Source organism: Malania oleifera, chromosome 6, assembly GCF_029873635.1.
Source record: "Malania oleifera isolate guangnan ecotype guangnan chromosome 6, ASM2987363v1, whole genome shotgun sequence".
Lineage (NCBI taxonomy): Eukaryota > Viridiplantae > Streptophyta > Magnoliopsida > Santalales > Ximeniaceae > Malania > Malania oleifera.
In genome coordinates, this window is record NC_080422.1 from 3,439,104 (window position 1) to 3,466,642 (window position 27,539).

A 27,539-nucleotide genomic window follows, 5' to 3' on the forward strand; every position below is an offset into this window, starting at 1 on the left:
TATAATATATAAATAAAAAAGGAGAACACAAAAAATTGAAACAATCCATGTTGTAATTATAGTTAAAAATATTTTTGAAAATGAAATACTTTTGAATTATTAATGAATACTTTAAATCCAGTGGGATTTAAACAAATCTTGCTAAACCAAACAACGAGATTTAAATGGTAGCCTAAATAATTAAGTGATGCGTGGCAAGCAAATCTCGCTGCTTGGTCCAGTGAGATTTGTTTAAATCTTGCTGGACCAAACAGTGAAATTATGTGAGCGTCATTCTGGGAAATATTTTTCTGAATAGGGTATTATTTAATATATTATTTTAAAGTAAAGGAAAAACTCGAAGGATATCCTTAGTAAAATTGTAGTAAGGATGATGCAAATTTAGAGAGAAGGTTCAAGTTAGAGACAAAATGTCTTTTGTGTATAGGACCTTGTTGATTGAGAGAAGAATTCAAATTGTCCATCTGCATAGTGATATGTTTTAGAATGGAAACACAAGGAAACATCAAGTGTTGTAAATAACATTCGAGTCCAATTGAAGAAAATTTAAAAAATTTGGATATCTTAAATAGAATTTTGATTTGAGCCCACAATGTCAAGCCTTTATACCACATTTTAGAACTATGATTGATTTGAAGTTTGTGTACCAATTCTATGATAATCCTAATTTGTGCAATGGAGGATTCAAAACCTTACAAAAATTGTGGATTAAAGCTTAGCATTGAGAGCAATTAATATTTAATCATAGTCCAAATTCAATGTAAATATGTGGTTGGACTATGGTTAAATTTTTATTTTTTATTTTTTATTTTTTATTTTAAAAAGCATAAAACGGCGTCAAATTGGATTCTGCGAAAATGATGCCGTTTTCAATCGTTTGACCATGTCGCACCCCCGACTTTTCGTGTGGTTGGGATCCTCCTGGAACTCGATTTCAGCCTCTTTGCCATTCCAAATTTCCAACGCTCCCTTGGCCTCCTCGGCCAAATTTCATGATTCTCTCAAAATTAACGGTAACAATATAATATTGCATCTGCAGCATCCAGCAAGCAAGATCGAAAGCTAGAGCTTCGCACTTAAAAGGGTCTTTCAAAAGTATTCTTGACCTCTTCTTCTTCTTCTTGGTGGCTGAAAAATGGCGAATTTGTACGTAAGAGCGGTGCCGACGACGGATCTGAACAAGAACACGGAGTGGTTCACGTACCCTGGCGTTTGGACAGCCTACATCCTCATCATCTTCTTCTCTTGGCTCCTCGTACTCTCCTTCATCGGCTGCTCCCCCGGCGCCGCCTGGACCATCGTCAATCTCTCTCATTTCCTAGTATGCACTTCCATTTTTTAGAAAAAAAAAAAACAATGCAGTCTTCTTGTTGGGATTTGAGCTTTTGTTGGTTTTGTTGTTTAGTTTGTTTTTTGTGCTGGTTAATTGTTATTGCTTGATTTGATTAAAGACTGGTATTTGGAAGTAATACTTTTTATGGTGATAGTTGGCTGATGCTCATTGCATTTTTTTTTGGGGGGTACATTAGATTTGAATACTAGGGTACGGAAAAGCAAGAATAAGGGTGTTATGCTCAAACTAGAAGGCAATAGGGTCAAGTCATGGATCAGTCTTGTGGGAGTTGAGTGCACTGGATGTTGCATTTGGCAACTGGGGGTGGCGTTTATTACGCGAGATTGTGTTAGTGAACATTTCATTGGGAGGTTTTGGTGGGTTGTGCATGGAAAGTAGAAAGTGGTGCAAAGAAATTAGTGAGGTGCAAAGAAATAAAAACATAGTTAAGGTTTGGAATGGATTGGTTTAGAGACATGTTAGAAGAACGAAATCATTACACTTATCAATCATATACTTTATCTGAAAAGGAAAATTGCCATACTTTTCCTCCTTCATTGTTTTACATTAATCTAAAGTTTCAGATGTCTACTTAGATCTGTTTGAAGCTGGTTTCTAGCTGCGAGCAGCAAAATTGGGTATGGGTTGTTATATATAACTCGTATTTTATGAGAAAATTAAATTGTCTGAGCTGCATCACCTCCAACTTGGTCTAAGAGCCTCAACCATATTTAATCATCGCGGATCATTGGATTCACTATGACCAAATGGTCGCTTGATGCCGCATTGTATAGCATTATAGTATGCTTGCCCATGTCATGTATGGGTGTTAGACAAGGAGACCCATTTTCTCAATTGATGTTCACAATTATAGTTGATGCTAGCATGATGATTGTGAGGTGTAGATAGAGGCTTAGTAGAGGGGGTTAGGGTGGCTTATGAGGACTTATACATCTTGCATTCCCCGTATGCATATGGCATCATTTTTCCATCTCATTTGACTATGATTAGAATTAACTTCTACAAGAGTGGGTAGTAGGAATTGGACTATAGTTAGAATTTTCTATTGGTTAGGATAGCAAATTTTAGTTTCCTAAATTGGCCTATTGCTTATGTAGGCGTTCTTTGGTTCCCACAATGTCTTCTATTTGAGACCTGATTTATGAGATTGTTTAGGAGGTTAGATGGGTGGAAGTGGTTTTAAATATGTTAGGGGGCTTATCTTTATTTCTCTCTCTCTGGATAGTTATCTTTCTCTCTCTTGCACAGTCTTCTTTACCTCCTATCTCACTATTGCTTTCCTTTATGGTGTTGTTAGTTTTGGATGGTAAGGGTTCGTTTAGTCCAAATCGAAGGGAAATCCTTCAATCTAGGATTGGATAAAGTGGGTTAGCTTTGTTCATTCTTGAGAAAAAATGGCAATGCAATTGGCAAGACTTTAATCAGCTACAACAACATGGTTCTTGCATGGGTTTTCATCACTTGTTGGAATGTTGGGTAAGGGTTTTCGAAGCTTCTAGGCAGGTTACGTGAATTGTTGGATTGTGATTCATACAACAGGGTAGGTAAGTTTTCAAAATTAGGGCATGGATGGAGGGGTAAGAGGTTTTCAATCTTTGTCGCCCTTAAGGGTCCAAAGGTGATGTAAGGGTCCAAAGGTGATGGATGGCTTTGATTTGGGGAAGAATCTAGTTTTGTGACGAGATCTTTTATTCCTAGCATTGATGATGAAAGTAGCAAAAAGATTAGTGAGAATCGTTCTTGGAATAAGGTGGTTTCATGAATAATTGTTGTTGCTAGAGATTGGAGTTTTAGAAAACTCTAAGCTAGTGGTTGTTTCTGTGGTGGGAAGATGCAAGAGGAAGGCCTTCGGCCTCCTTCGCATGATTTACGATCAATTGAAGTTGCTAAGGGCAAGGATTTGGGCTAAGGAGTTGAATCCAGAGGAAGATAGGGTTTCTTTTGTGGAAGAAGGGACGATGAAGGTTCCGTGGGTTGGGCCGGGGTCTTTGAAGATTATTTTAGACCTAGACCATTGTTAGGGAACAATGGAGGCCTCTTAAAATTGTTGATGGGCCAGTCGAATAAGCAGGCCCATGACTAGACTTATGTTTCTAACTTGGACTTGGTTAATGAGAAGGATCAAATAAGTCATGGGGCCAACTTAATGGGCAATCCCAAAATTTTATATCCCAGTTGGGTGTCTGGTCCCCAAGTGCAATGAAGCCCATAGTATAGTTGTTAGAATCTTACAATTTGTGATTTGATTCATACATTCTGTATCAATTTCACGCCAAATTGATTCAATCTTACTAGCAAATCTAAAAGCAACTAAGTTGTTGCTGAATCTATTGATTTACCTTGCGAATCTAACAAATCAGTTTTAAATCCCATTTATTTATTTATTTTGATTGCTTTTTTTTTTTTTCACATACTTCCCTTTCCTACTCTATATCTGTTTTATGCTAAAAAAGAGGAGAAAATGGAACTTTAGGTCTTATGTTGGCTTCACAAAATCATTCTTCACTCTTGGAGGAGTATACTACTTTGCCATTGATAAGAAGGGGCAGAGCACCCATTGACTAAGGTGGTACTCATGTTTCGTTGTGTTGTTAAGATTCAAAAATTGGTTTTTTAGTAGTCTGTTCAATTATTATCAGTTTTTAAATATTTTCTTTTTAATTCAAAAAGGATATGCATGAAATATTATTTTTTTAATTGTTGATAAATGCCAAAAGTTTAGGGGCCATTTGGTATCACTGTAAAAAATTATAGAAACATAAACCAAAAATAAAAACTAAGAACTAGAAATAGAAACTAAAAACTAGAAACCAACAGTCTGTTTAGTTAATATTTATAAAATTAAAATAAATTAAAAACTTAACTAAAAAAAATGCTTATTTTCATTTTTAAATCAAATAATATTATAAAAAATATGATTAAAATAATAAAAGTGCAAAATAATACATATTAAAAAATACTACAATAAATCAAGCCTTAAGTCTCACTAAGTGGGGTCAGCTGCATGAATCCTTTTTTTTCAATTTATGTCATTATGACTAATTTTCTTTGATAAATTTAGGGTTATTAAATCTTTACTCACTATCTTATTCTAAGTTACTTTAGGTCTATCACAATCCCTTTTACTGCCCCTCACAACTAAATCACTTTTCCTCGTTGGTGCACTATGCGGCTTATGTTGCAAGTGCCCAAACTATTTGAGTCGTCCCTCCCTTATCTTATCTTCTATAGGAGTTACGCCTAACTTACCGTGAATATGTTCATTTTTTAATTTATCTTTTAGCGTTATACCACTCATCCGTCTAAGCATTCTCATCTTGATAACTTTTACCTTTTAGATATGATTCTTAGTTGCCCAACATTCTGATCTTTATGGCATAACTGGTCTTATAGTCGTCCTATAAAAATTCCTTTTTAATTTTATGGGTATTCTTCGATCACAATGTTGGGCGACTGAGAAACAACATACATATCTAAAAGCACACTCGAATCACTTCTCCATTTTACCCAACCTGCTTTAACTTTATGTATTACATCTTCTTCAATTTTTCCTTCAACTTGCATAATAGATCCAAGGTATCGAAATCTACTAGTGCTATTGATTTCTTCATCATCAAGTTTAACTTTGTCTCCAATATTTCTCATATTATTACTGAAATTAAATATCACATATTCTGTCTTATTTTTACTTATCTTAAAACCTCTAGATTTTAAATCTTCTCTTTATAATTCTAACTTAAATTCTACTCCACTCTTAGTTTCATCAATGAAGACAATATCATCTGTAAACAACATACGCCATGGAACCTCATTTTAGATACTTCAAGTCATTTCATCCATCACTAAAGCAAAAATATAAAGTCTTAAAGCAGATCCTTGATGTACACCTACAATAATAAAAATAAAAATTATTATAATTATTTTACTTAATTGTTATACTTTCAAAATTTATTTTACAATAAAAATTTTACTAGACATGACTTGAAAAATAGTAAAAATATTTTGTAATGGATTTTTTTTTGAATTTGTGTATGTTTTTATTTTAATTATATTTAAATTCATATGTTCATTTTATTTACTTTAATTTAAAAGTGTGTAAAATGAATGATTTAATCCGAAAGAACTATTTCTGTATATTAATTTTTGGAAATAGGGTTGCAAAAACAACTGAAAACTGACAACAGATTTAGAAAATTGGAAGCATAAACAATTGTGTTTTTATAATTTGTTTCTGCACTATACAAAAACAAAAATGGAAAATAGAAAATAACGACACAAAATAAGCCCATAGTTTTTTCATTATTTTTTCTTCATTCCTTCCCTTAAACAATATAAAGTTCATTTTCTTGTAGTAATATTTCTTGACTCAATCCCTTACTTTTAATTTATTTAGGGAAAGCATACACATGTAATATGATTTTTTTTTATTGTTAAAATGTAAATGTACTGTACTATTTTGTTTGTTGTTCCAATATCAAGCTATACATTTCATTTAGAATTGATTTTGGAAAATTGTGTTCAATCTTACAATTCAATTCTTGATTCTCAATTCCCAAAATCAAATTTTTGTCATGGTTTGAATCTCGATTTGACAACTATATAGTCTTTCTTTGAAAACTTGTATGGTGGCGGGACTCCATTAACCTTCGGAGTAGAAGCAAGATGCTACTGTCACAATGCTTCCCTTGACTTCAAATCAGATCCATGGTGGTCAAAAGGAGAGAACTTAGAGAAGTAGCTGCTTTGGAAACAAAAGAGAGAAAAAAAAATGGAATTAGAAAGATTTGTTTCTAAAAGTTCAATTAGTATTCTGGAGGGAGATTTCTCCTGTAGAGGAGAGGATTGTTAATGTGGTGGGTTACCAGGGATGAAATAAGGGGAGTTTACTCTAGATTCATAATTCTAGTGAGGATGAAATTCAGGATTTTATAGCTGGTTTGGAGGGAAATTTAATTGATAAGGAAGTAAATTCAGATAATTTGAGGAGTCAAAAGGTTTATGCTTGCCGTAAGGAAGTGCATGTGGGTTTTAAAATGAGGAATCATCTTGAAGAAAATCAAGATTCTTCTGGTGAGAAAGCAAGAGAATAAAAATTCTTTAGAGAGATTTAGAAGGTGTTTATAGTGTAGTGGAGGGGCCAATTGTTGAGAGGGCAAACACTTGCAACTTGCAAGGATAAAAAATGGCGGGGGATATCTCAATGCAGCCTCCTTTTAAGCATATGAAAAAAGATAGATGTTGCTGTGTGATCGTAGAATATCCTTAAAATTAAAAGGGAAGTTCTTTAGGATGGTTGTAGGACCGGCTATGCTAAAGGATCAGAATGTGGGGGACTAAGAAACAATGGGTGAATGGGTGAAATGCACCTATGGTCACTCAACTATTGACTAAAATGATCAAGGTCACTAAACCTTTTTTTGTATGCTGAGGTCACTCAATTATGAAATTATTGCAATCTCCCTCTTTCCGTCCACTCTAATCGCCCTTTAGTTATATATGCTGACACAGAGAGTTATTTTCGCAGGCGTGGCAGCTTGGATCCCACCTTGGCGTACCCTACTTCATCACCCAGCTTTTAGACCTATGTCACAAATCTAATAATAATATTTTATTTATTTTTTACCATTCCCATCATCTTCTTTGTCTTTCCAAATGCTCCAGCCAGCTGTGGAAACCAGAGAGCCCCCAGCGAGGCCAACCGCCCAGAACATGGTCGCTGCGAAGACCAAGGAAAGGAGGGAGGCTATGAGGGAGTGTGCAAGGACATGTATAGGAGGACTGGTTGTAGGCATTGTATGCCGTCTCCCCTCTCCCCAGCTGGTGCGTATACTGCTATGGAGGATTTCTTGGTCTTACAGTGCTGCTGCCAACAGCCCTTGCCCACAGCAGCTCTGCCACCTGGCCAGTGCCACCATCACTGCACCAGGTGTAAATAATTTTTTTACAAGAATAAATTTTATGTGGGTGTGAAATGAGAAATTTCTCCTGTGTTCCAAGAATAAATTTTATGCTGAAGGTGTGTCTTGAGTTTCATGCAAATGGGGTGATTCTCAAAGGTATGAACTTGACCTTTAGCACTTTACTTTTGAAAGGGAAAAAAAAGAAGGTATTTTGTTAAGTTAGTGATTTACATCCTCTAAGTTTGGTTGAGTATAAATAAGTTCACTGTAAAGGTCCTAGCTGAGGGGATAAAGGTGGTGATGGCGGAAATTATTCTCTTACAGCTTTTCTGGGGGGTAGATATATTTTGGATGTTGTTCTACTTCTTGTGGCTAATGAGGTTGTGGGGGATCTTAGGAGGAGTAAGAAGAAGGCATTAGTTTCTAAGTTGGACTTTGAGAAAGCCTTTTTTTGGATAGGATATTCAATAGGAAGTAGTTTGGAGCTAAGTGGCAATTGACTTATGGTTGTCTTTCTTCTATTTCTTTTTCTATTATTAGTAGTAGTTAACTAGCTCTAAATTTTTTGCTTCTAGGGGTGTCAAGCAAGGATCCCTTTTCTCCCATTCTTTTTATCTTTTTAGCTGATGTCTTGAGTAGGATGATTGATATGGCCATAGGTAAGGGTTTTGTTCTTGGTGGTGTCGTTGGTAGGTGTTTGACACTTAATCACTGGACAATGCCAAGGCATGTATTGTTGTTAACTCATATGCCAAGGCAATGTCATAAGATGGCCTGTCATGGGTTGCTTTTGGGATTTGCTTGATTGACACTCTATGTTGCTAAGGAGGGCACATGGAACTTGATGTGTTTAAGAACGTACTCGACATGGTCATAGGTGGGCATGGTTTGGGGTCATGGTCTTTGACAACTTTTGCTATAATGATGGTTTCAATGGTGTTGGCGGATGGTTAACTCGGGTACATGTCAAGTGCCCCAATGTCACATGGTGCATGCTTACGTGTGAGATATGTCTTGGTTAAAGGGGAATTATGCATAACACAAGGGGTTGACTTGCAAACTATGTGTATTGTCATTTACAAAGGCAGAAGGATTGACATGATGACTAGATAGGGTGATTACTTAGTTTTCCTTGTAGGGGCTAGCACACATGCTTGTTTGAAGGCTATCTTGTGGTTTGACATATGGCAACGTCCTAGTCATAAAAGTGTAGCCATCGTCAGTTATGCCTTGTTGGCAACTGTTGGCTGCATCCATCACAACCTATACAGTTAGGGTTTTCAAAATTTGACATGTGGTATGGTGTCGGACATAGGGAGTTCTGTGGTTGGAGTTTCTGCATGTCTTGAGTGTGTATACCTTGTTTTGAATAAAGAACAAAGGTTGGGAGGTGTTGCTCTTGTAAACTTGCTCTTTTGTGTATGTCATACTCTCTTTTCACTCTTGGAGGATAGACCAACGAGTTGAATTGTATGTGTCATTGGCTTAACCAAGTGAAACTTGGTGCCATCACAGTGTTAAGAATTAGTGAGAGAATTCAGACCCTCTGACAGTAGGGATGATATGGTGTTTTCTCACTTGCAGCTGATGATATCACTTTGTTCTTTTTTGATAAAAAAGAAAGATGTATATTAATAGAGAAAGAATGTACAAAACATGAGAGTAGAGAATCTTTCAAAAAAAAAAGAGAAAAAAACAAGAAAAACAGAACAATTAATACAAAATAGCTAGTCAATCACATTGAACATCTTCGAAGCACGTTCCCTTGAAACCACCAGCAACAATCCATAAAGAAGTGAAGTATTGAATCTTATTAAAACCAAAACTCAAGAAGTCTTTCTTCCCCTTAAAAATGTGATTGTTCCTTTCCATCCAAATGCTCCTTGACACAGCATATAAACCACATCTCCATAGGGCAGACCTGTCTTTGCTCCTTCCAAACCTTAAAAAGGAATAGTGAAAAAAACTTCCAACTCCGAACAAAACCATCAAAGCAAATATCACACACAAGAGGAGATAGTGCCTCAGAAGGCGTCCTACTCCGCAACAGATTATTAGCGTTAACTTTATTAAGAACAAGCAACCAAATAAAAGCCGTAACTTTAGAGGGAAATTTGGCCTTCCAAATTCTATTATAGAATGAAAAAGCCATGTTCTATTTTGTAAAAAACACAGGAAAAATTGCTAAACTTTTGTCTTGATGAATCCAACACTTACTTCTTCACATCCTCCCTATTGGAAGGATAGCAACCCACCAACAAGCTCAACAAAGATGCAAGCTTCTCCACCTTTCTATCATTTAGAGATCTGCAGAAATGGAAATCCCTCAAAAAATTGTTCCCATTAGTGGCTAATGAGGCTGTGGAGGATATTTGGAGGAACAAAGGGCGGGGAGTTGTGTTTAATTGTATTTTGGAAAGGCTTATGTTTGAGTCACTTGGGAGTTCCTAGATGGGTTTTGTGGAGGAAAAAAGTTGTGGATTTAGGTGGAAGACTTGGACAAAGGGTTGTTGGTCTAATGCTTCCTTTACTACTGGTTGTTAGGCAAGGAGTGTCGTATTTGTTTGTCTTGGTTGTTGACTGTTTGAGTAGATTGAGTAGGTTGATAGATAGGGCAGTTGGTAGAGGGTTTGTGAGAGGTATCGGGGTGGGTAGTGTGAGGGTCATAGTGTCTTATCAGTTTTCTGTTTGCTAACTTCTTCTCAAAGGACCATGGTAGTTTATTAAATGTGCTTACCATTTTACAAATTTTTGAGTGTGTTTTAGGGTTGATTTGGTAGATGCTAGATCTTTGGAGTTGTCTTCTTTAGTAGTCTGTGCTATTCTATATTGGCTATGATGTAAGGGTTCCTTTGGGAGGTAATCCTAGGTCTACGGGTCTTTGGGCTCTTCTTGTAGGAAAAGGTGGCTAAGCGATTGGATGGGTGGAAGGGTGCTCTTTTTTCTTTTCGGTGGCCAAGTCATTCTCATACAGTCTTTTCTTTCTAGTGTGCCTTTTATTTTTTTTCTCCATTTTTAAAGTTCCTGTTGGGGTAGCTAGGACTATTGAGAGAATCATAAAAGACTTTCTTTTGTTTGGGCTTAAGGAGCAGAAAGATCATTTTATTAGTTGGCACGTGGTGTGTAGGTCACAAAAGGGAGGGTTGGGTCATGGGGAATTGGTGTCCAAAACATTGTCTTGACGAGTAAATGGTTATGGGTGGCATATAATGTGGGTTTTAAATCTTCTTTGGAGAGTGCTTAGAGATGTATATCAAAGTTTTATCCATGTTTTATTCCTAATACCAAATTTGAGGTGGGTAATGGGATGTGCATTCATTTTTGGGAAGACGACCCTTGATTGGGGAATTTGGCTTTTTTCGTGTCTGTTTCCTCATTTGATATCATTTTGTTTTTGTTAGATGATAAGAAGTCTTTTTGTAACATCCTCACCATTTTTCAAGTCTCTCACTGAGATCTCCAAAATAAAATGAAAGCCTTAAAAGGGTGAGTGCGCCCCCTCGTTCTCAAAAGATGAAAAAGGCTTTTGGAGTTTTATGCAAGAGAGACAATTTGAAAAGACGAGGGGCCACAAATTCCAAGGAAACTTCACCTACTCAAAAATCCTCCAAAAATCAAATATGATTATGCAACCTAAGAAAATTTTTCCAAGAACTAGCATAAGAAACATTGTGATGTAGGACAAGAAGCATGATCTTGGAAAGCATGTTGGAGAATAATTAAGAAGAATTGGGTTAAGGGTAGACCTGACAAAGTGGATTGGGTTGAATAATCTGTGGCAAATTAGGCAAATTATCGAGTGAGGGTATTACAATACATATCTGGCTCATTTAATTTGTATATTTATGGCGGTTCAAATCGGATAATCTGTGGTAGATGGCGGATAATCCGTCATTCCCATTTCTAATATAATTTTTTTACGATCCGATGAACAATTTATTTTGTAACGCAATAACTGAAGTTATTTTTAAAATTATAATTTGAATCCTTACCGAAAATGTTATTGTTGTAGTTAAACATTTAATAACTAATCAAAAAATTATAATATTTTTTTAGAACATGAATTTGAAGGCCTGTGTTTTGATCATGATAAAATTGAGTATTTGGGCTTGAGTTTGAATGTGGGCATGTGGTGAACCTAGAGATGCATACAGTTCAAGAGTTGAGAGTGTGGGACTAGACCTTGGCTAATAGAGCTTATGCTAATTAAATTAATACCTGATAAGCTTGGGCATATAAGATAATCAATGAATTTAAACACAAGTTGTTAGCGGATAGGCGGATATCGATTGGATAAACTCCTAAATCCGCTAACCAACTCATTTAGAGGCGGATAAGTACAAGAGTTGAGAGTGGGACTAGGCCTTGGCCAATAGAGCTTATGCGAGATTATCAATGAATTTAAACATAAGTTGTTAGCGCATAGGCGGATATCCATTGGATAAACTCCTAAATCTGCCCACCGACTCATTTAGAGGCGGATAAAAAAAGTTTAAACATATTTGACTCATTTAATGTGTGTCGGTCATGAGTCGGTTTAAGTAGGTTGGATTCGGTTCAGATTAACCAATTTTTATTCATATTTTCAGGTCTAGTTAAGGGATTATTGGGTTTAATTAGTAGTTTATTAGTATAATATTATGTGTATTTTGGGAGCTTGTTTGTTATATTTGTGTAAAGCAGGGGTATGTTTGTAATTCATGTAGTTTTAGGGTTATGTGTGTAATTTTATGTGTTTAGGCTTTCTTATTAATAGTGTGTGAAAGCCATGTTGTAAGTTGTTGATGAATTTGAATTGAATTGAACGTGTGTTCGCCCTTGGTATCTCTTCTGTTCTCCCTTCCCCTTCCTCTCTTCTAATTTCTCCATGGCTGCAAAACCTTGATGCTGCCCTTGCATCATTTGGTATCACAGCTCATCCACGATCTCTTTCTTCCATTTTAATTCCTCCATCTTTTGCTTTCAATCTTCTTTCCCCTCTTCTTCTCTTCTTCCTCCCCCCCACTGTTCTGCAACTTCTATCTCCCTCTGCTGCTGCTTCTTCTCCTCCTCCTCCTCCTCCTCCTCCTCTTCTTCTTCTTCTTCTTCTTCTTCTCCTCTATTCTGTAACTTCTCACTCCCTATCTGCTGCTGCTTCTTCTTTCTTCTTCCATTTTCTCCATTAATCTCTCCTTCTCTGTGACTCTCTCATCTCATAATTTCTATTCTGAAATTTCAGTATTTTTTTTTAAAAAAAACCCACCGAAATGCAGTTTAGCCACCATCCTGCAACACCACCCGCACCACCAGAAAATAGAACATTCCTCTTCTTCCATTATCTCCGTTAATCTCTCCTTCTCCATTACCCTCTCATCTCATAATTTCTATTCTGAAATTTCAGTATTAAAAAAAAAAAAAAAACCACCGAAAGGCAGTTTCTGAACTTTTCTGAAATTCCAGTCTAGCGACCATCCTGCAACACCACCCACACCACCAAAAACAGAACCCCCCGAAACCCTTCCCCTCAAAATTTCATCACCCTCTGATCACTGGAAGAACCCCCACGGGCCAGCCGAACACACTCCAGCCAGTGGCCTTCAAGAATCCCTAGTGTCTTGTGTTTCTCATCACATCACCACCACCACTATGCTTCCCACCCATTGATCTGCAGTCGCCTGAAGTTTCATTGTCGACCTCTTGTTCTTCTCTCCTTCTCTGTTACTCTCTCATCTCATAATTTCTACTCTGAAATTTATGTATTAAAAAACAACAAAAAAAAAAAAAACCACCGAAAGGCAGTTTCTGAACTTTTCAGAAATTACAGAGTAGAGACCATCCTGCAACGCTACCCACACCACCAAAAACAGAACCCCCCGAAACCATTCCCCTCAAAATTTCATTGCCCTCTGACTACTGGAGGAACCCCCATGAGCCGGCCAAACATACTCCAGCCACCGGCCTTCAAGAATCCCTAGTGTCTTGTGTTTTTCTCATCACACCACCATCACCACTATGCTCCCCACCCCCTGATCAGTCACCTGAAGTTTCATCGTCAAAATCTTGCTGCCGGAGACTCACACTCTTCTTCTTCTCTGTTACTCTCTCATCTCATAATTACTATTCTGAAATTTCAGTATTAAAAAAAACCCACCGAAAGGCAGTTTCTGAATTTTTCAGAAATTCCAGTCGTGTCCCCAAATCTTGAACACTACTTTCTGGCGACCATCCTGCAACACCACCCACACTACCAAAAACAGAACCCCTTGAGACCCTTCCCCTCAATTTCATCGTCCTCTGACCACTGGAAGAACCCTTACTCGCTGGCCAGGTATACTCCAGCCATCGGCCTTCAAGAATCCCTAGTGTCTTGTGTTTTTCTCATCACACCTCCACCACCACCATGCTCCCCACCCACTGATCTGGAAAGGCAACCCTCCAACAAGCTCAACAAAGATGCAAGCTGCTCCACCTTTCTATCATTTAGAGATCTGCAGAAATGGAAATCCCTCAAAAAATTGTTCCCATTAGTGGCTAATGAGGTTGTGGAGGATGTTTGGAGGAACAAAGGGCGGGGAGTTGTGTTTAATTGTATTTTTGAAAGGCTTATGATTGAGTCACTTGGGAGTTCCTAGATGAGTTTTGTGGAGGAAAAAAGTTGTGGATTTAGGTGGAAGACTTGGACGAAGGGTTGTTGGTCTAATGCTTCCTTTACTCTTGGTTGTTAGGCAAGGAGTGTCGTATTTGTTTGTCTTGGTTGTTGACTGTTTGAGTAGATTGAGTAGGTTGATAGATAGGGCAGTTGGTAGAGGGTTTGTGAGTGGTATCGGGGTGGGTAGTGTGAGGGTCATAGTGTCTTATCAGTTTTCTGTTTGCACTGATCTGGAGTCGCCTGAAGTTTCATCGTCGAAATCTTGCTGCTAGGACTTGTGAGCCAGGACTTGTGTAGGTCTGAGGAGAGTGGTGGGTTTGGGTGCTGGTTAGTTAATGTATAAGAGCAGTACTTCAGTGTGTATGTGGTTATGGTGTTTCACTTTGGAAGAAAATTCTTTATGGCGTATGGTTATCAAAAGTAAGTTTGGTCTATTGGAAAATGGGTGGGATACTAATATTATAGCTAGAGCTACTCATGGAAGCCTATGGAAATTCATTTTTTTAGGTATTTAGTTTCTTAGGTAGGTATCTCCTTATTTTCTTGTATCACGTATCAAGTGAGAGATGGTTGTAGGGTTCGGTTTCGGAAGAGTCTCCGGATCCATCTCTGGATAGGAGAATTCATGATGCTTAGGTTTTTAAGGATTTTAAATTTTGTAGAAATATTAATGATGGGGACATCAAGGAGCTTTCTTGTCTCCTAGATTCGCTGGATTCTTTAGAATATTCTCATGTTGAGAACACAAGGATCTGATGTGTAATTCTGAGGTGTTTTCATGTAAAACACTTCTCTCATCTAAACCATTCTCTCCATTCTTTTCCTCTTGCAAATTTACTATTCTCATATTAAAAAGGATATGAAAGTCTGGTGTTGGGTAATTCTGGGGTGTTTTCATGTAAATCATTTTGTTGCCATCGAAACCATTCTCTCCATTCTTTTCTTTTTGCTAATTCTGAGTGGAAAGGCTTTTATGCGGATTGCCATTCTTTACAGGGTTAACACTACACTAACAATGTGTTGCAAGTTTGTAGGCCATACATGTCCCTTTCCCCTAATGTGGGGGTTGTGGTATCCAAATAGTGAGGATCATGTGCATTTATTTCTTCATTACTCTGTGGCTTGGTTTTTATGGAGTAAGATTTTCTGATTATTAGGTGAGTATTGGAATTTCCTCGAGTCTCTGCAAGATTTTTGGTTGGTTGATTTTGTTGCTAGGCAAAGTTTTTGTGTCAGTCTGCTGTTTATGCAGCTATTTGGATTATCTAGTTGGAGAGGAATGATTTGAATTTTTGTGCTTGTGCTTTGTCTATAGACCTTATTTGGGATAGAATTGTTTTTCTGGCAATAGTTTGATAATGCAGCCTTCTTTGATATTCAGCAGGATTGGTTTGCCCTTTTAGATTAGTTTCTTTGGTTCTCTATTTGTGGTAGTTTTTTGTTTTTGAATATTTTGTAATACAAGGATTTCACATCCTTTTGTTATATTCTCCCTCTTTATTAATGAGTTTTTTTCCTTTCCTGTCAAAAACAAAGTCGATGATGGGGAGGGAATCTGTTTTTAAGAGGATCATTGTGTTGGAGATGCTCATTTGGTGCAATCTTTGGTTTCTTCTTAACTCAAGGGGGTCTGCTGTATTGGAGTCTTCATTTTGTGATGAACCTGATTGATAATCCTGCTGATGAATGCCCTTGATTCTTTTTGTAATCTTTGGCGAGGGACAAAAGAAGTTGGGGTTTGGATCACTCATGTGCTTAGCGTTAATCCTATCCTTTTACATTGCTTTATTTGGAAACCAAGAGCTTATTTAGTTGTGGAAAGTAATTTTATATCTTTTTTGTTTTCTAAATAGTTACAAAATGGCTGCTTTCTAGTTTTCTGGCATCTATAACATATATTATAGTTGGGTTTTGCTTCCTTGAAGGACTGCCATGTGGCGGCTTGTGTTCATTCACTTGATTCAGGCAGATTTGGGGTGAGTAGTCTGGAGCTTGGGTTTGGTTTGCTTGCAGCCAACTATCCTGTACTGTTTGACGGTGTGGTCTGTGCTTCTATGTGGGTGTGGGAAGCTGTTGTCAGAGATTGCAGGAGGATGGGGGTGGGTGCTTGGGGGAGGGGGGAGTATGGGGACATGCAGGGGAGATGCTGTTTACTATTGTGGTAAATTTAATTAATTAAGAAATTATTTTTACAATTTAATTAAATTAGTTTAATTTGTTATGGCATATAAACTAAAATGCAAAATATAGTAAATCTTGATTTTAGTTTTATATTAATGTAGTATTAACATAATTTAAAATGAAAGATGGTAAATAAGTAAATTAATTTTTTTTTTTATCTTAAACTTCATAGATTTTCAATACATGCGTGTTCTAGCAGACTACTTTTGGATTTAGTCTGCAGTTTTGCTTGTGGTTAATAGAGGATTATCCCATGATTTTAAAAGCCGGGCCATTGTAATCTTATCTTCTTCTTCTTCTTCTTTTTGTGTCTCCACTTTCCAGATTACTTACCATTTCTTTCACTGGAAGAAGGGAACACCATTTGCTGAGGATCAGGGTATCTACAATGGGTTGACTTGGTGGGAGCAAGTAGACAGTGGCAAGCAGCTTACTCACAATAGGAAGTTTCTAACTGTTGTGCCTGTTGTCCTGTAAGTAGTTTTTTATCATAAAAGCCTTTTAATGGAGACTTAAATTGTCCACAAAGGAAATCGTTTTTATAGCATGAATATGCAGAAGTATTTTTCTGCTGAAAAGTGCAGTTAGGTTTTTATAGCGTCATTGGATTTTCTGTGTGACTATATTCTGAATGGTGATTTTGAATGTTTTTTGTGTGTATGCTGCACACAAACCTGTTCAATGGTGATTCATAGCTTTGGTGTTCTAAAACTCCCACAAAGCTCGTTTAGGGAATTTCAGCTCATGATTAGTCTTTAGAAAAATGCTTTAATTTTGCAAATTTGAAAACTTGAGTGCCTTGAATGATTGCTCATGAGGTCCCCAGGAGTTTAAGATTGTCATATAGAAAAAAAGTTATTTCCACTAATTGAAACTCAGAAATTGTAAGTTTCTTTCCCTTATTTCTTCAATTTCTGTTTAAATAAAGCATTTTTGTGAATTTTGTTCCCACATATTGAGGATTCTGAAAGCCTAGCAGGCTTTTATTTTCCTTTAAGGCAGTATTGTATTGCTACTTCCAGGGAAAGTACACCCAGTACACAAACCTGTTTAAATAAAGCATTCTGTCAATTTTATTGTATTGTTTTAGAAACTTTTCCACAAAAAGGAGGGAAACAAGATTGAATAAATTCTTTAGGTGTTCAAGCTGGAGGAAAATGCTCTCTTTTAGATATTTACGGAAAATCTAGAAGATAATCTGGCATTTTGCCCAATTATCCCTTATTTTATTTATTTATTTTTAATTAGTACCTCTCTCAACTTTTATTTTTCAAGTACCTGAATATTGTAAGCAAAGCAGCATGAACCAGAAGGCAATTGAGAGCCATCATAAAGAAATGCAGTTATTCATGATCTTTTCAAGAGCCATTTTTTTGTCTGGAGTTTAGTAGATAATTGTCATTGCTTTTATTCTTTATCTAGTTGGTGATGTTAACTATTTTTCTTCCCCCTAAGGCTAGCTATCAAATGATTATTATGGCTATTGTGTGAGTTATTTACTTCTGTACAAAAGTTTGTTGCACCATTTTTAGTTTGCTGTTTCTGATTTTCTAAAGCTTCATTACTTTGTGATTTTTTTTTTTTCTTGAAATGATGTTTTTGACTTTGAGTGATCATTATAAAGTACAACCTGCATTTAAATGATTATTGGGTGCATGTGTCATTTTTGACTCATTGCTTATGTTAGTGCCCCTGACATACTCATTATGTGTGCACACCATTCGATTATTGTTGTATTTTTAAAGTCAAATTTGAACTGAGCTGTTCCAAACATTCTTCACCCACCCCTCTTTTGTGTGTGTGTGTTCATTAGAGTTGATGAATGTTCTTCCAAAGATGCTCTGAGCTGACAGTGAGGTCATGTGATGAGGGAGGACTGTTTTGCCTCCTTTTAAACAAGCATTATGGAAGGCGCATATTTAAAAAAGTAGGGATTTTACATTGGTTGGCGGTATTAGTTTACTGATGTGATTTTTAATTCCTTTGGGCCTATTTTATAATTTTTATTGTTCTCAGGGTATTTGGTTTTTTTTTTTTCTTTAGTTGCCTATAAATATAGGCTTTATGATGTGCAAGGATAATCAGTTTTTGGATGATAAATGGAGTCTCATGTTACTCTCTCCATCTCCCTCACGTCTGAATCTCCCTTCATTTCACGCATCTTCTTTCTTTTTCCTCTTTTCTCTTTGTATTCTCTTTGTATTCTCCTCTCTCTCTCTGTTGCTGTCCTACATCATCATGCTATCACTTTTTTCCCCATTTCTTTCTTGTCAACTTGTAGAAGCTTTGGATAAGTTCAGTCAGTTGGGACTTTCTTGTCTGGCATCTACTTTTACTTCTATTTTTTAGCTGAGCTTTCCGTACCCGACTTCATTTACTCGGCAATGCATGCATCTCTGGGTAACCAGGGCTGTCTATTAATATTTGATCTTCCTTTATCTATCAAAAAATAAATATACTTTTTCTTTCTTTATTTTTTCTTTTTTTGTAATAGTAATAATCATTATCTGATAATTATATTATCGTGACATTTGGTGTTTCTGGATTGGTTGGCATCAGCGAGTTGACTTTCCTGTCTGCAGATAGGTTATTTTTGCTTTCTATGATGCTTTGTTCCATTCTTCAAGTTGCCAGAGAGTATTTCCCTCCCTAAAACAATTCCAAGTAGTTTTTTATTTCCCCTATTCTCCACGCTAGCTAGTAGTGTGACGATGTATCATTTTTCCCATATGACAACAAAATCACCAGAAATTAAATGGGGCTTTAGTGATGCTTGGGAATAATTCTTTGAATATTCTGCAATTCAGGTGTTCACATTATTTTACACTACGTTTGGAATGCAAATGATGAAAATAAATGAGTTCCTAAGTGGAGTTGAGTTCCAAATGAATTTTATTTGTTTGGCATGATACACTTTAAATTGTGGAATTCAATTGAACCCCCGTGTCTGGGACATGATTTATTAGCAAAATTATCCTCTAGTCTCCATTTTGTCGAATTCATTTGCACATGTTATAAATTTTGATTAGGTTTACGATAACTTGAATGCATGGCTCGTTAGTTAGGATTTCAACTCCATGATTTGATGTACATCGAAACAGAAAAAACTGTGGATTTCTAAATTAATTATACAAATTTTGCATTACCAGTCTTAAACAGTAATGCTTTTGCCCTAATTTAACAAGAACCATCCCTTTCCCTTACCCTCTCTTATGGCAGGTACTTGATAGCTTCACACACCACTGACTACCGACACCCAATGCTCTTCTTCAACACACTGGCAGTTTTTGTGTTGGTGGTTGCCAAGTTCCCAAACATGCACAAGGTTCGTATTTTCGGCATCAATGCAGATCAGTGATAGGACAAAAAACGCAAGCCAGGTTTGCTCCCATTGCCAGATTTAATCTTTCTGGCAAATATTGTACAGATTTTGAGTGAATATCTTACAGATTGCTCTCCCCATTACCTACTCCCAAAGACATTTTCTTTTTATTCACTCTTTGTATGAATTTGTTTAGTGAATTTTGGTGCATTCCCTTTTTCATGGGTTAAACTGAGGATCCCATTTCTATAAAAATCTCATTATGAATGAACTTTTGTGCATGCTAGTTAGGTGAAATCAATTGACATGGTGGGGTTTACCCAAAATTTTGTTTTTGTTTTTTTTTTTTTCAAAAATGAGATTGTGAGTTGAAGTTGGAATCCAAAGACTAGGTTGTGTTTGGACACCTTTCAATTGGAAAAAGGGAAGACGAACTTTGACAACAGCCATTAATTACAACTATAACACCAAACAAAATCTTACCCTAGTTGTGAGGCTTGTTTCTCAATGGGATTGGATTGAAGGTGAAGGTGAAGGTGAAGACGAGGGGTAGGTTGAAAGAGAGTAGCAGTAGTAGTAGTAGTAGTTGTTGTAGTAAAGAAGTAATATTGCTTTTGAAGAAAGGTGAATATTTGACATGCCAAAGGAAACTGAATTGGCCATAACCATTAACAATGCTGCCATGCTCCATTCACCGACTGCTGACATGCTACCATTTCTTCTTCTCCCTTTTCCCATTTTCTTCTTTAAAAAGTAGGCTCATAATTAAAAGCCTTAGGAGATGTTTTCCCATAAATAGAAAAATATAAAATAAAATAAAGAGACTAGGGGGACTGTGCCCAATTGTCAACTACAAACATCTATTATCATTCAATATGAAAACGACATATTTTTTTAATGCAAAATTGCTAACTTGAGTGGCTATGTTTGTTGATATGTTGCCGACGTAATAACATGACATTTTATACTATTGAATCTTAGGTAAACAGACCATATGTTACAAATATTTCTCAAATTTAAAAACGATGATCTCATAATTATATAATATTTATATTATTATTTTTTTACATTTTTTTACCAAATTTTAATAAATATCAATCTATTTTTTTACCATTTATTATTATTATTATTATTATTATAACCAAAAAATGGTGGGTGTATCAATGTGGCAACCCCTATTTATTGGGAAATGAATGCTAAAGTAGGCTTAGATGGAGCTTGGGTCTTTTCTTAAGTTAGAATGAGGACCACGACCACTACCTCCAAAGGGGCATGAGTCAAGCACTCTACCCCCTGTCAACATCAATGATACTAAGCCGAAGACTTTAAGATCAAGGGTCATAACCTAAAATCTAGTTAAGCAACCAGCCCAACCCCCCTAAATTCAAACTTCATGATCTCCCATTTTCGTCTTTTGATTTTGTTTTTGTTTTTCTTTTTTCTTTTTTTATTTTTTATTTATTTATTTTTTGAGTCAAAAAATTTTCCGAACAAATTTTTTGTTTGGAAGGAGACATCTCGATCGTTAGAATTTGGACTTTTATATTGCAAGTCTTAATTTCGAATTTTTAAATAGGATAGAATGGTAGACCCATTCTGGGGTCTGAAGAATGGGTGGACTGCAATAAGATCTATAGTATGCAATCTTACCTTACTTGTTTTACAAGAAACTATTTTCACGTCTCGATCCCATGTCACAATCCCACTTCATATGTGTATTACTAGGAAGATCTTAGGCTTCTATGAAGGGTTTAGGCTCCAACTATGTGAGATGTATTTTATAGGACAAATTCATGAGGTCATTGGGTCAAAGCGGACAATTTCTCCCCAGCGTTAGATCCAAGACTGTTACATTTAGTATCAGAGCCTCCTTGGGGGTACTATTATGTGAATGAATCTTACATAGAGGTGTAAACCACTTTGATGAGGACATCAAAGATTGGACGAGAGAATTTGTCACGGTCTCACATCGGATGCGTACTAGGGAGATCATGCTAACAATGATGTAAAAAATCGGACGGGAGAGCCTTCACGAACTCATATTATATGTATTCTAAGGAAAATCATACTGATAAGAACATCAAAGATTGGATGAGAGATCTTGTCATGGTCCCACATCAGATGTGTACTGGGGAGATTTTGGACTTATAAGGAGGGTTTTGGTTCCAACTATGTGAGATGCCTTTTTGTAGGACAAACATGTGCGGTCAGTGGATCAAAGCGGACAATACCTCACCAGAGTTGGACCTAGGACAAACATGTGCGGTCACTCTAATGTGCTTCAATGGATCCAAAAAAAAAAAAAAAACTCTCAATTATATTGTTCTGTTAACTTTTGTTTTTTGTTTTTTTTTAACATCATTAACACTACTAAGAAATCACATAACATAAATACGCTTAAGAGATCAATTTCCATTCCAAAAGCAAGTTTAAATATTTTAGCACATATTCTGCAAGTGTGTTAGGCTTGAAAGCATGACCTAAGCGTATAAAAGCACACACTAATCTTATGCTTAAAATTATTATCTATAAAAATGAGAAGTACAAAATTCTAACTTCAAACCATTAGGTAGGCAAAATAGACCCAACTTAAAAACTTAATACAACTAAACACAAGCACAACGTTTATGTAATTCGTTAATGTGTATAAAGATTATATATGAAGCATAAATAGGTTGCAAGTAGGAGCTGTCAAATGGATTAAATAACTCGAGATCAGACAGTGCATTTCTTTTTCATTTTTTTTAATTGGAGATTTGACTTAGATAACAAAATGAGAAATAACACGTCTCCTATCCCACATTCATTATCATGTCCCGACCAATATTAAGACCTAAGAGTTAAAATATAGAGATGCCCTAATTGTTAGATTGTCATCTAATGGATAGTTACAAATAATTCTTTAGCATATTATAGTCTCTAAGAATTTATTTGTTTCAATGGTTAAGGTTTACTTTGTTGTATAAAAGAAGCCCTCAAAATATTTTATTCCACATCAAATGTTTTGAAGGAACTGGGATTGGTTAGATAAGTTTCATCCCACAAGTTAAAATTGAATTTGGAGGAAAATTAAGTGGAATCAAATAATTAAATATAAATACATGAACACCTAGAGCATAAGACTTGTGTGTGTAAAATTAAGATCTTATATTTTAAATTAACTTTTAAATTTATTAATTAAAATATAGACAGTATGACTGTTAAAAAATATCTACTAACTGCCATAAATTAAGCTTAAAATTTGAATACAACAGTCATATTCATTTATTTGAAGATGATTAATTAATTACTCTATGAACAATGGTGTACACATGGTATTATTAACAACTCTTCATATACTAAATAAGAGGTCTTTATGGCAAAGTTTATTATCAAACAAAATTTTAGTTTTTTCTCTTCTTTGATCTTTTATTTCTTTCATAGTTAAATGTACTATTTATAAAAAAAATTTGCAAAAAAAATCTTCACGTTCGTCGCCAGTAAACTTTTTCTAGTTCATTGTATCTTATAGATGATGCTACTTAGAGTGCACTTTTAGAAAAATATAAACCAATAGAAATTGCGATATATCGTTATCAAGAGAAATTTTAGTTCGAGAGCAACTGCAAAGAATGGAAAGAAAAAATTGCATATTTTTCCAATTTGCAAAGGTGTGACGAAAATAATAGCAAAGAAATTGAGCTAGCTTACAAATAAGGTTGACCACACATATAGGTATAAGGATCAATTCGCTCATTTACTGTATATACGGGCTAATGTCTATTTTTAGACAGTGTGATTCTACTAGTGTATTATACTGAAAATGAGGTAAGGGCTCTCTTCCTAATCTTGTGGCCCATAGACACCCTTTAAATTACTTTTAATAATATTTAACATAAAAAAAAAAAAAGAAAACCTATTCCCTCTCTCTCTCTCTCTCTCTCTCTCTAGATTGATACTATTCAAAGTATGGGGAAAATATGGAGGGAGGAGATTCAAAATTATACCTCAGAGTTTAGAGGGTCCATGCATCAATCAAGGCAAATGACTTAATGACCAAATTACCCTCTCCGGCCATTTCCATCCATCCTCGTGTTTATGTATGGTATGGAGCATTGGGTTTTGGGCCATAGCTAGGGATGGGTATGTACCACTGCATGTAACATGTTTGGTGGGTAATTTTCTCGCCTCCCAAACACCCTAGCCCTAGCTACTCATAAAGTGGACACATAAAATAATCTACTCTGTTTTAAATTAGGCCAAAATTCGGCAAGAAAAAGACCCCCATGACACACACACACACACACACACATATATATATAAAAGGAAAAATCAATTTGCCAAGTGATCATGCACAGTGAGTGGGTTACAGGCTAACAGCAAACAACAAAAGAGAAAATATTAAACAAATGGGGGGTGTAGATCTGGATGGATGGAGACTCAGACTCAGTTTACTTAGAGTTCCAACTCAGACTGAGTCAGAGGGGCTGTGACTCAGTACCCCGGGGGGGGGGGGGGGGGGGATTATTATTCCACAGCACACTTGCCGAGGGGAATGTTTGTGGGTCCAAGGGGAAAGACCAAAGAGAGAGGGGCATGTCAGATCTTTTCTGCAAATTTTTCAATTAATCGCAGAAAAAATATGGAGCTGGGCATGCAATGCATTGATCATTCCTTTCAAAACAAAAATAATAAAGAGAAATTTAAGTTTTGGGTAATGCGAGTAGTAGTAGGAGGAGGGAGAGGAAGAGGAAGAGGAGTCATCTTTGATTATGGTTGACTCCTCTTTTGGTCAGTTTCTTTTTCGCAGTGGCATGTGGAAGAGACCAGAGGATTGCTCATACCTGCAGGCTTCAACAGTGTAAAAAATCTTCAATAGTACTTCTGATGTCTCTGTAGCTTCATGGGCATGCTTTAATGGCTGCAAGAAATGTGTAGAACTGCAGATTGTTTGCATGGAATTAGGTATATAAATAATGAACCAGAGACATTTTCAATTTCACCCATAAAGCTGAAAGCTAGCTAGCTGCTTACAAAATAAACGCAGATTTTTACAATATTATTGTGTTTTGAAGCATTAATAAGCCAAGCAATGATGGATATGCCAAGTGAGAGTGGGTTGCCAGCCTGCTCTCTTTCTTTCAATTCCCCCCTTTTTTGGTACTAAAGGAGGAAATTAATTAAACAACAGTACACCAAATCAAACAAAGGGCATGGAGCAAACCCTTAGCTTCAAATCTACTCGCTGCCCTTCAAAAATCTGGGCTTCTTCAGTTTTCTCGGATGAGTGATGAGTGATAGAGTGATGATCTCTCTTCTTTTTCTTTTTCTTCTATTCTTGGGTATTGCAGAACTGTCCCAAATATGTCATGAAGCCACCCTAAAATAAGCTTCCAATTCCCACCGCACCAAATGGTAAAGTGAAGATAAAAAGAAATTGAGTAAAGGAGATATATAGCTAGAGTTGAAAGAGAGAGAGAGCTGGATAGAAACCCATGTATCCTATTTGTTAGCTCTGAAGAAATCCAAACAAAGTCACCCACCACCATGAAAATTTTCAACAAAAAAAAAAACCCCAAAGGGAAAATCAAAGAAAAGAAAAGAAAAAAAAAAACCAGATTAATTGCTTTCCTTTTTCATCTCCTTTAATTAATTACCATGATCCCCCACCTATCATTCCAGACCAGTACCCAGTTGAATCAGCTTGCTCTCTATTCTGCTGATGATCAAGATGGTGATCTGTGCTGCTTGGGACCTGTTTCAAATCCTCAAATGGAAACAAAAGCCTCCCACTTGTATCCTGATGAGCCCCCTGCAGGCTCCCATACCCTCCTGCAGCACTCCCAAGCCCATCCAGTGAAAAATTAAGGTTTGGCTTAAACTCCTGCAGGGCTGAAAACCCAGAGGACGAAGAAAAAACTGTGCTCTGATCCGAAATCGGCATCGGCGCGAACGAGTTGAGCCCTCTCGAAGAAGTGATCCCGGTCAGCAGCTCAAGAGCGGAAAGATGCTGAGAAGCCGCAGCAGCAGAAGTTGTAGCAGTAACGCTAGTACTATTCATGTTCATGTTCATATTCATATTCATGCTATGGGTCTTGGCATTAGCCGGGGCATCATGAATGTTGGGCACATGGAGAAAATCGGAGAGAGTGGTTCTGAAATCTTGCGTGGTGGGGAAGCCCAAGTTGAGATCTTGGCCGTCATGGGTGATTTTGGGGTTTTGGGATTGTGGGACAAGTGGGTGAACCAGATCAGGGAGTCTCTTGGATGATGAATGAGATGAAGAAGAAGATGGTGCAGATGATGTTGAAGAAGACGATCTTTTGTTTTTCCTTGAGCCTCCTCCCACAGGAATGTTCCTGAGAGAGCCACCCTCAGTCCAGTACCTTCTGCAAGTTTTGCAGAAGTACCTTGGCTGGGTGAGGCTGTAGTTGTTGTAGTAGCAGAACTTGGTGTTTGTGGAATTGCACCTTGGGCAGTTCAAGGCCTGTTCCTTTTGAGGTCTTGGCCTCCTCTCCCCTGCTGCTGCTGCCGCAGCAGCAGCAGCGCCCGCAGCTGGCTTTGTGCATGATGTGTTTGTCACCAACTCTTCTAAGGGTTTCACCACAATTTCCTGCAAATTAACCAAAGCCCAGGACAAGATTAACACAAAGCTGGGAGACATTAACAAAGGAGATGAACGAACTGATGAATGAATTTCAAGATCAAAGAAAGAAAAAATTATATATATGAAGGGATGATGCATAGTGGATGACAAGCAAGACCAAACAAGTTAGCTGCTCCTTTACACTTTTCAAGACTGCAACAGCAAAGAGAAAAAGAGAGCGGAGAAAAGAACAAAAAATAATAACAAATACATCAACCCTTTCAACCCTCTCTTTGCTTTTCTCTTCTCTCTTCCTTTTTTTCAGATAAACAAGTGCCAAATAAATTGAACAAAAGCTACAAACAGAAGGTAACAAAAGAATTCAGCTGAGTGGGGACTTGAATTGCACTAGCTAGCTAGCCAGCCATCATGATCATCATGAACCAAAAAAAAAAAATATTGACCCCAAATTAAACCCAGCCCATTTCAAATCATTAGGCAAATTCCCATCTGGGTCTTGCAGAGAATTGAAAGATCATGAAGAACAGCATGAGAGTTATGGGTATGGATCTCATCTCTACCTGTGGTGGCCATTGAGCAGTGTCCATGGATGCAGCAGAAGAAGAAAAGGAAGAACAACAAGAAGAAGAAGAACCAAATTGGTATCTGCAGAGAAAGAAAGAAAGATAACCCTTTTTCCCTGCAACTAGTTATAAAAAAAGCTGAAAAATATAAGAGAAAAGTGAGAGAGAAGGCCTGTGCGTGAAAGTTCTATGTACCACTTTGCTTTATGAGAGAGAGAGAGAGAGGTGCAATTTGGGTGATAACATGTAAGATATGGGTATTTATTTGAGTATTTTATTGAAAGTACTTGTGGGTGGGAATATATGTCTATGAAAATATAATTATTTAATTAATACCGTTTTGTTTATGTTTTTGTTAATACTTTAATACCGTTTGTGTAATGATTATTATAATATTACAAACTTAATTCGATTCTTTGGTGGGTTTGTGCATCCGTATATGTGTCTCAGTGGAGGACGGTGGTGGCCGGCCTCCTCTCTTTCTTCTTCTCCTCTTTGCTTTCAATTTGCAGCTATGGTTACCATGTGTGTGTGCCTCATTTAATATAAAAAATAATTAATGCATTTCATGATTATTTAATGAACAATTACTTGTATTTTCTATTTTTTTAAAATTATTTTTAATTTGCTTACATTATATTTTGTAGTTTGCTTGAAATTATTAAAAAATAATTTTCGAGCATAAAATCATATTATAAGTTTTATCATACTTCATACCAATTCAAACAAATGAAAACCGAATGTTTTGTAATACAAAATTACTATAACTTGTGTTTCCATGAAAAAAAAAAAAAAAAACCTAAGCAATCTAATTAGTTGTTTTTTTCAAGATGGTAATTTTATTAAAATATTTTTTTTTATTTTCAATATTTTGCATTAAAATGAAATTAAAAGTTAAAATTATTTTGTCCTTTTATAGTTTGACTTTATTAAATATCAATCTCCTTATGCTTCTAAATGCATTAATTACAATCCTCATCTGTATTTACAAAATCTCAACCCATT

The 27,539-nt window shown here is 36.4% G+C and overlaps 2 protein-coding genes across 2 annotated transcripts; one reads left to right on the plus strand and one right to left on the minus strand.

Moving 5' to 3' along the window:
- Positions 1 to 849: 849 nt before the first annotated feature.
- On the plus strand, positions 850 to 19,656 carry LOC131158309 (uncharacterized). Its single transcript, XM_058113083.1, has 3 exons — positions 850 to 1,321; positions 16,388 to 16,536; positions 19,283 to 19,656. The coding sequence occupies exons 1-3, from the start codon at positions 1,136 to 1,138 to the stop codon at positions 19,419 to 19,421; spliced, it is 474 nt and encodes a 157-aa protein (XP_057969066.1). The 5' UTR covers positions 850 to 1,135; the 3' UTR covers positions 19,422 to 19,656.
- Positions 19,657 to 24,332: 4,676 nt separating this feature from the next.
- LOC131158310 (dof zinc finger protein DOF4.6) lies at positions 24,333 to 26,764 on the minus strand. The gene is made up of 2 exons (XM_058113084.1): positions 26,532 to 26,764; positions 24,333 to 25,977 (listed from the first exon to the last, which is right to left on the minus strand). Exons 1-2 carry the CDS (start codon positions 26,556 to 26,558, stop codon positions 25,018 to 25,020), a joined length of 987 nt encoding a protein of 328 aa, XP_057969067.1. The 5' UTR covers positions 26,559 to 26,764; the 3' UTR covers positions 24,333 to 25,017.
- Positions 26,765 to 27,539: the final 775 nt, after the last annotated feature.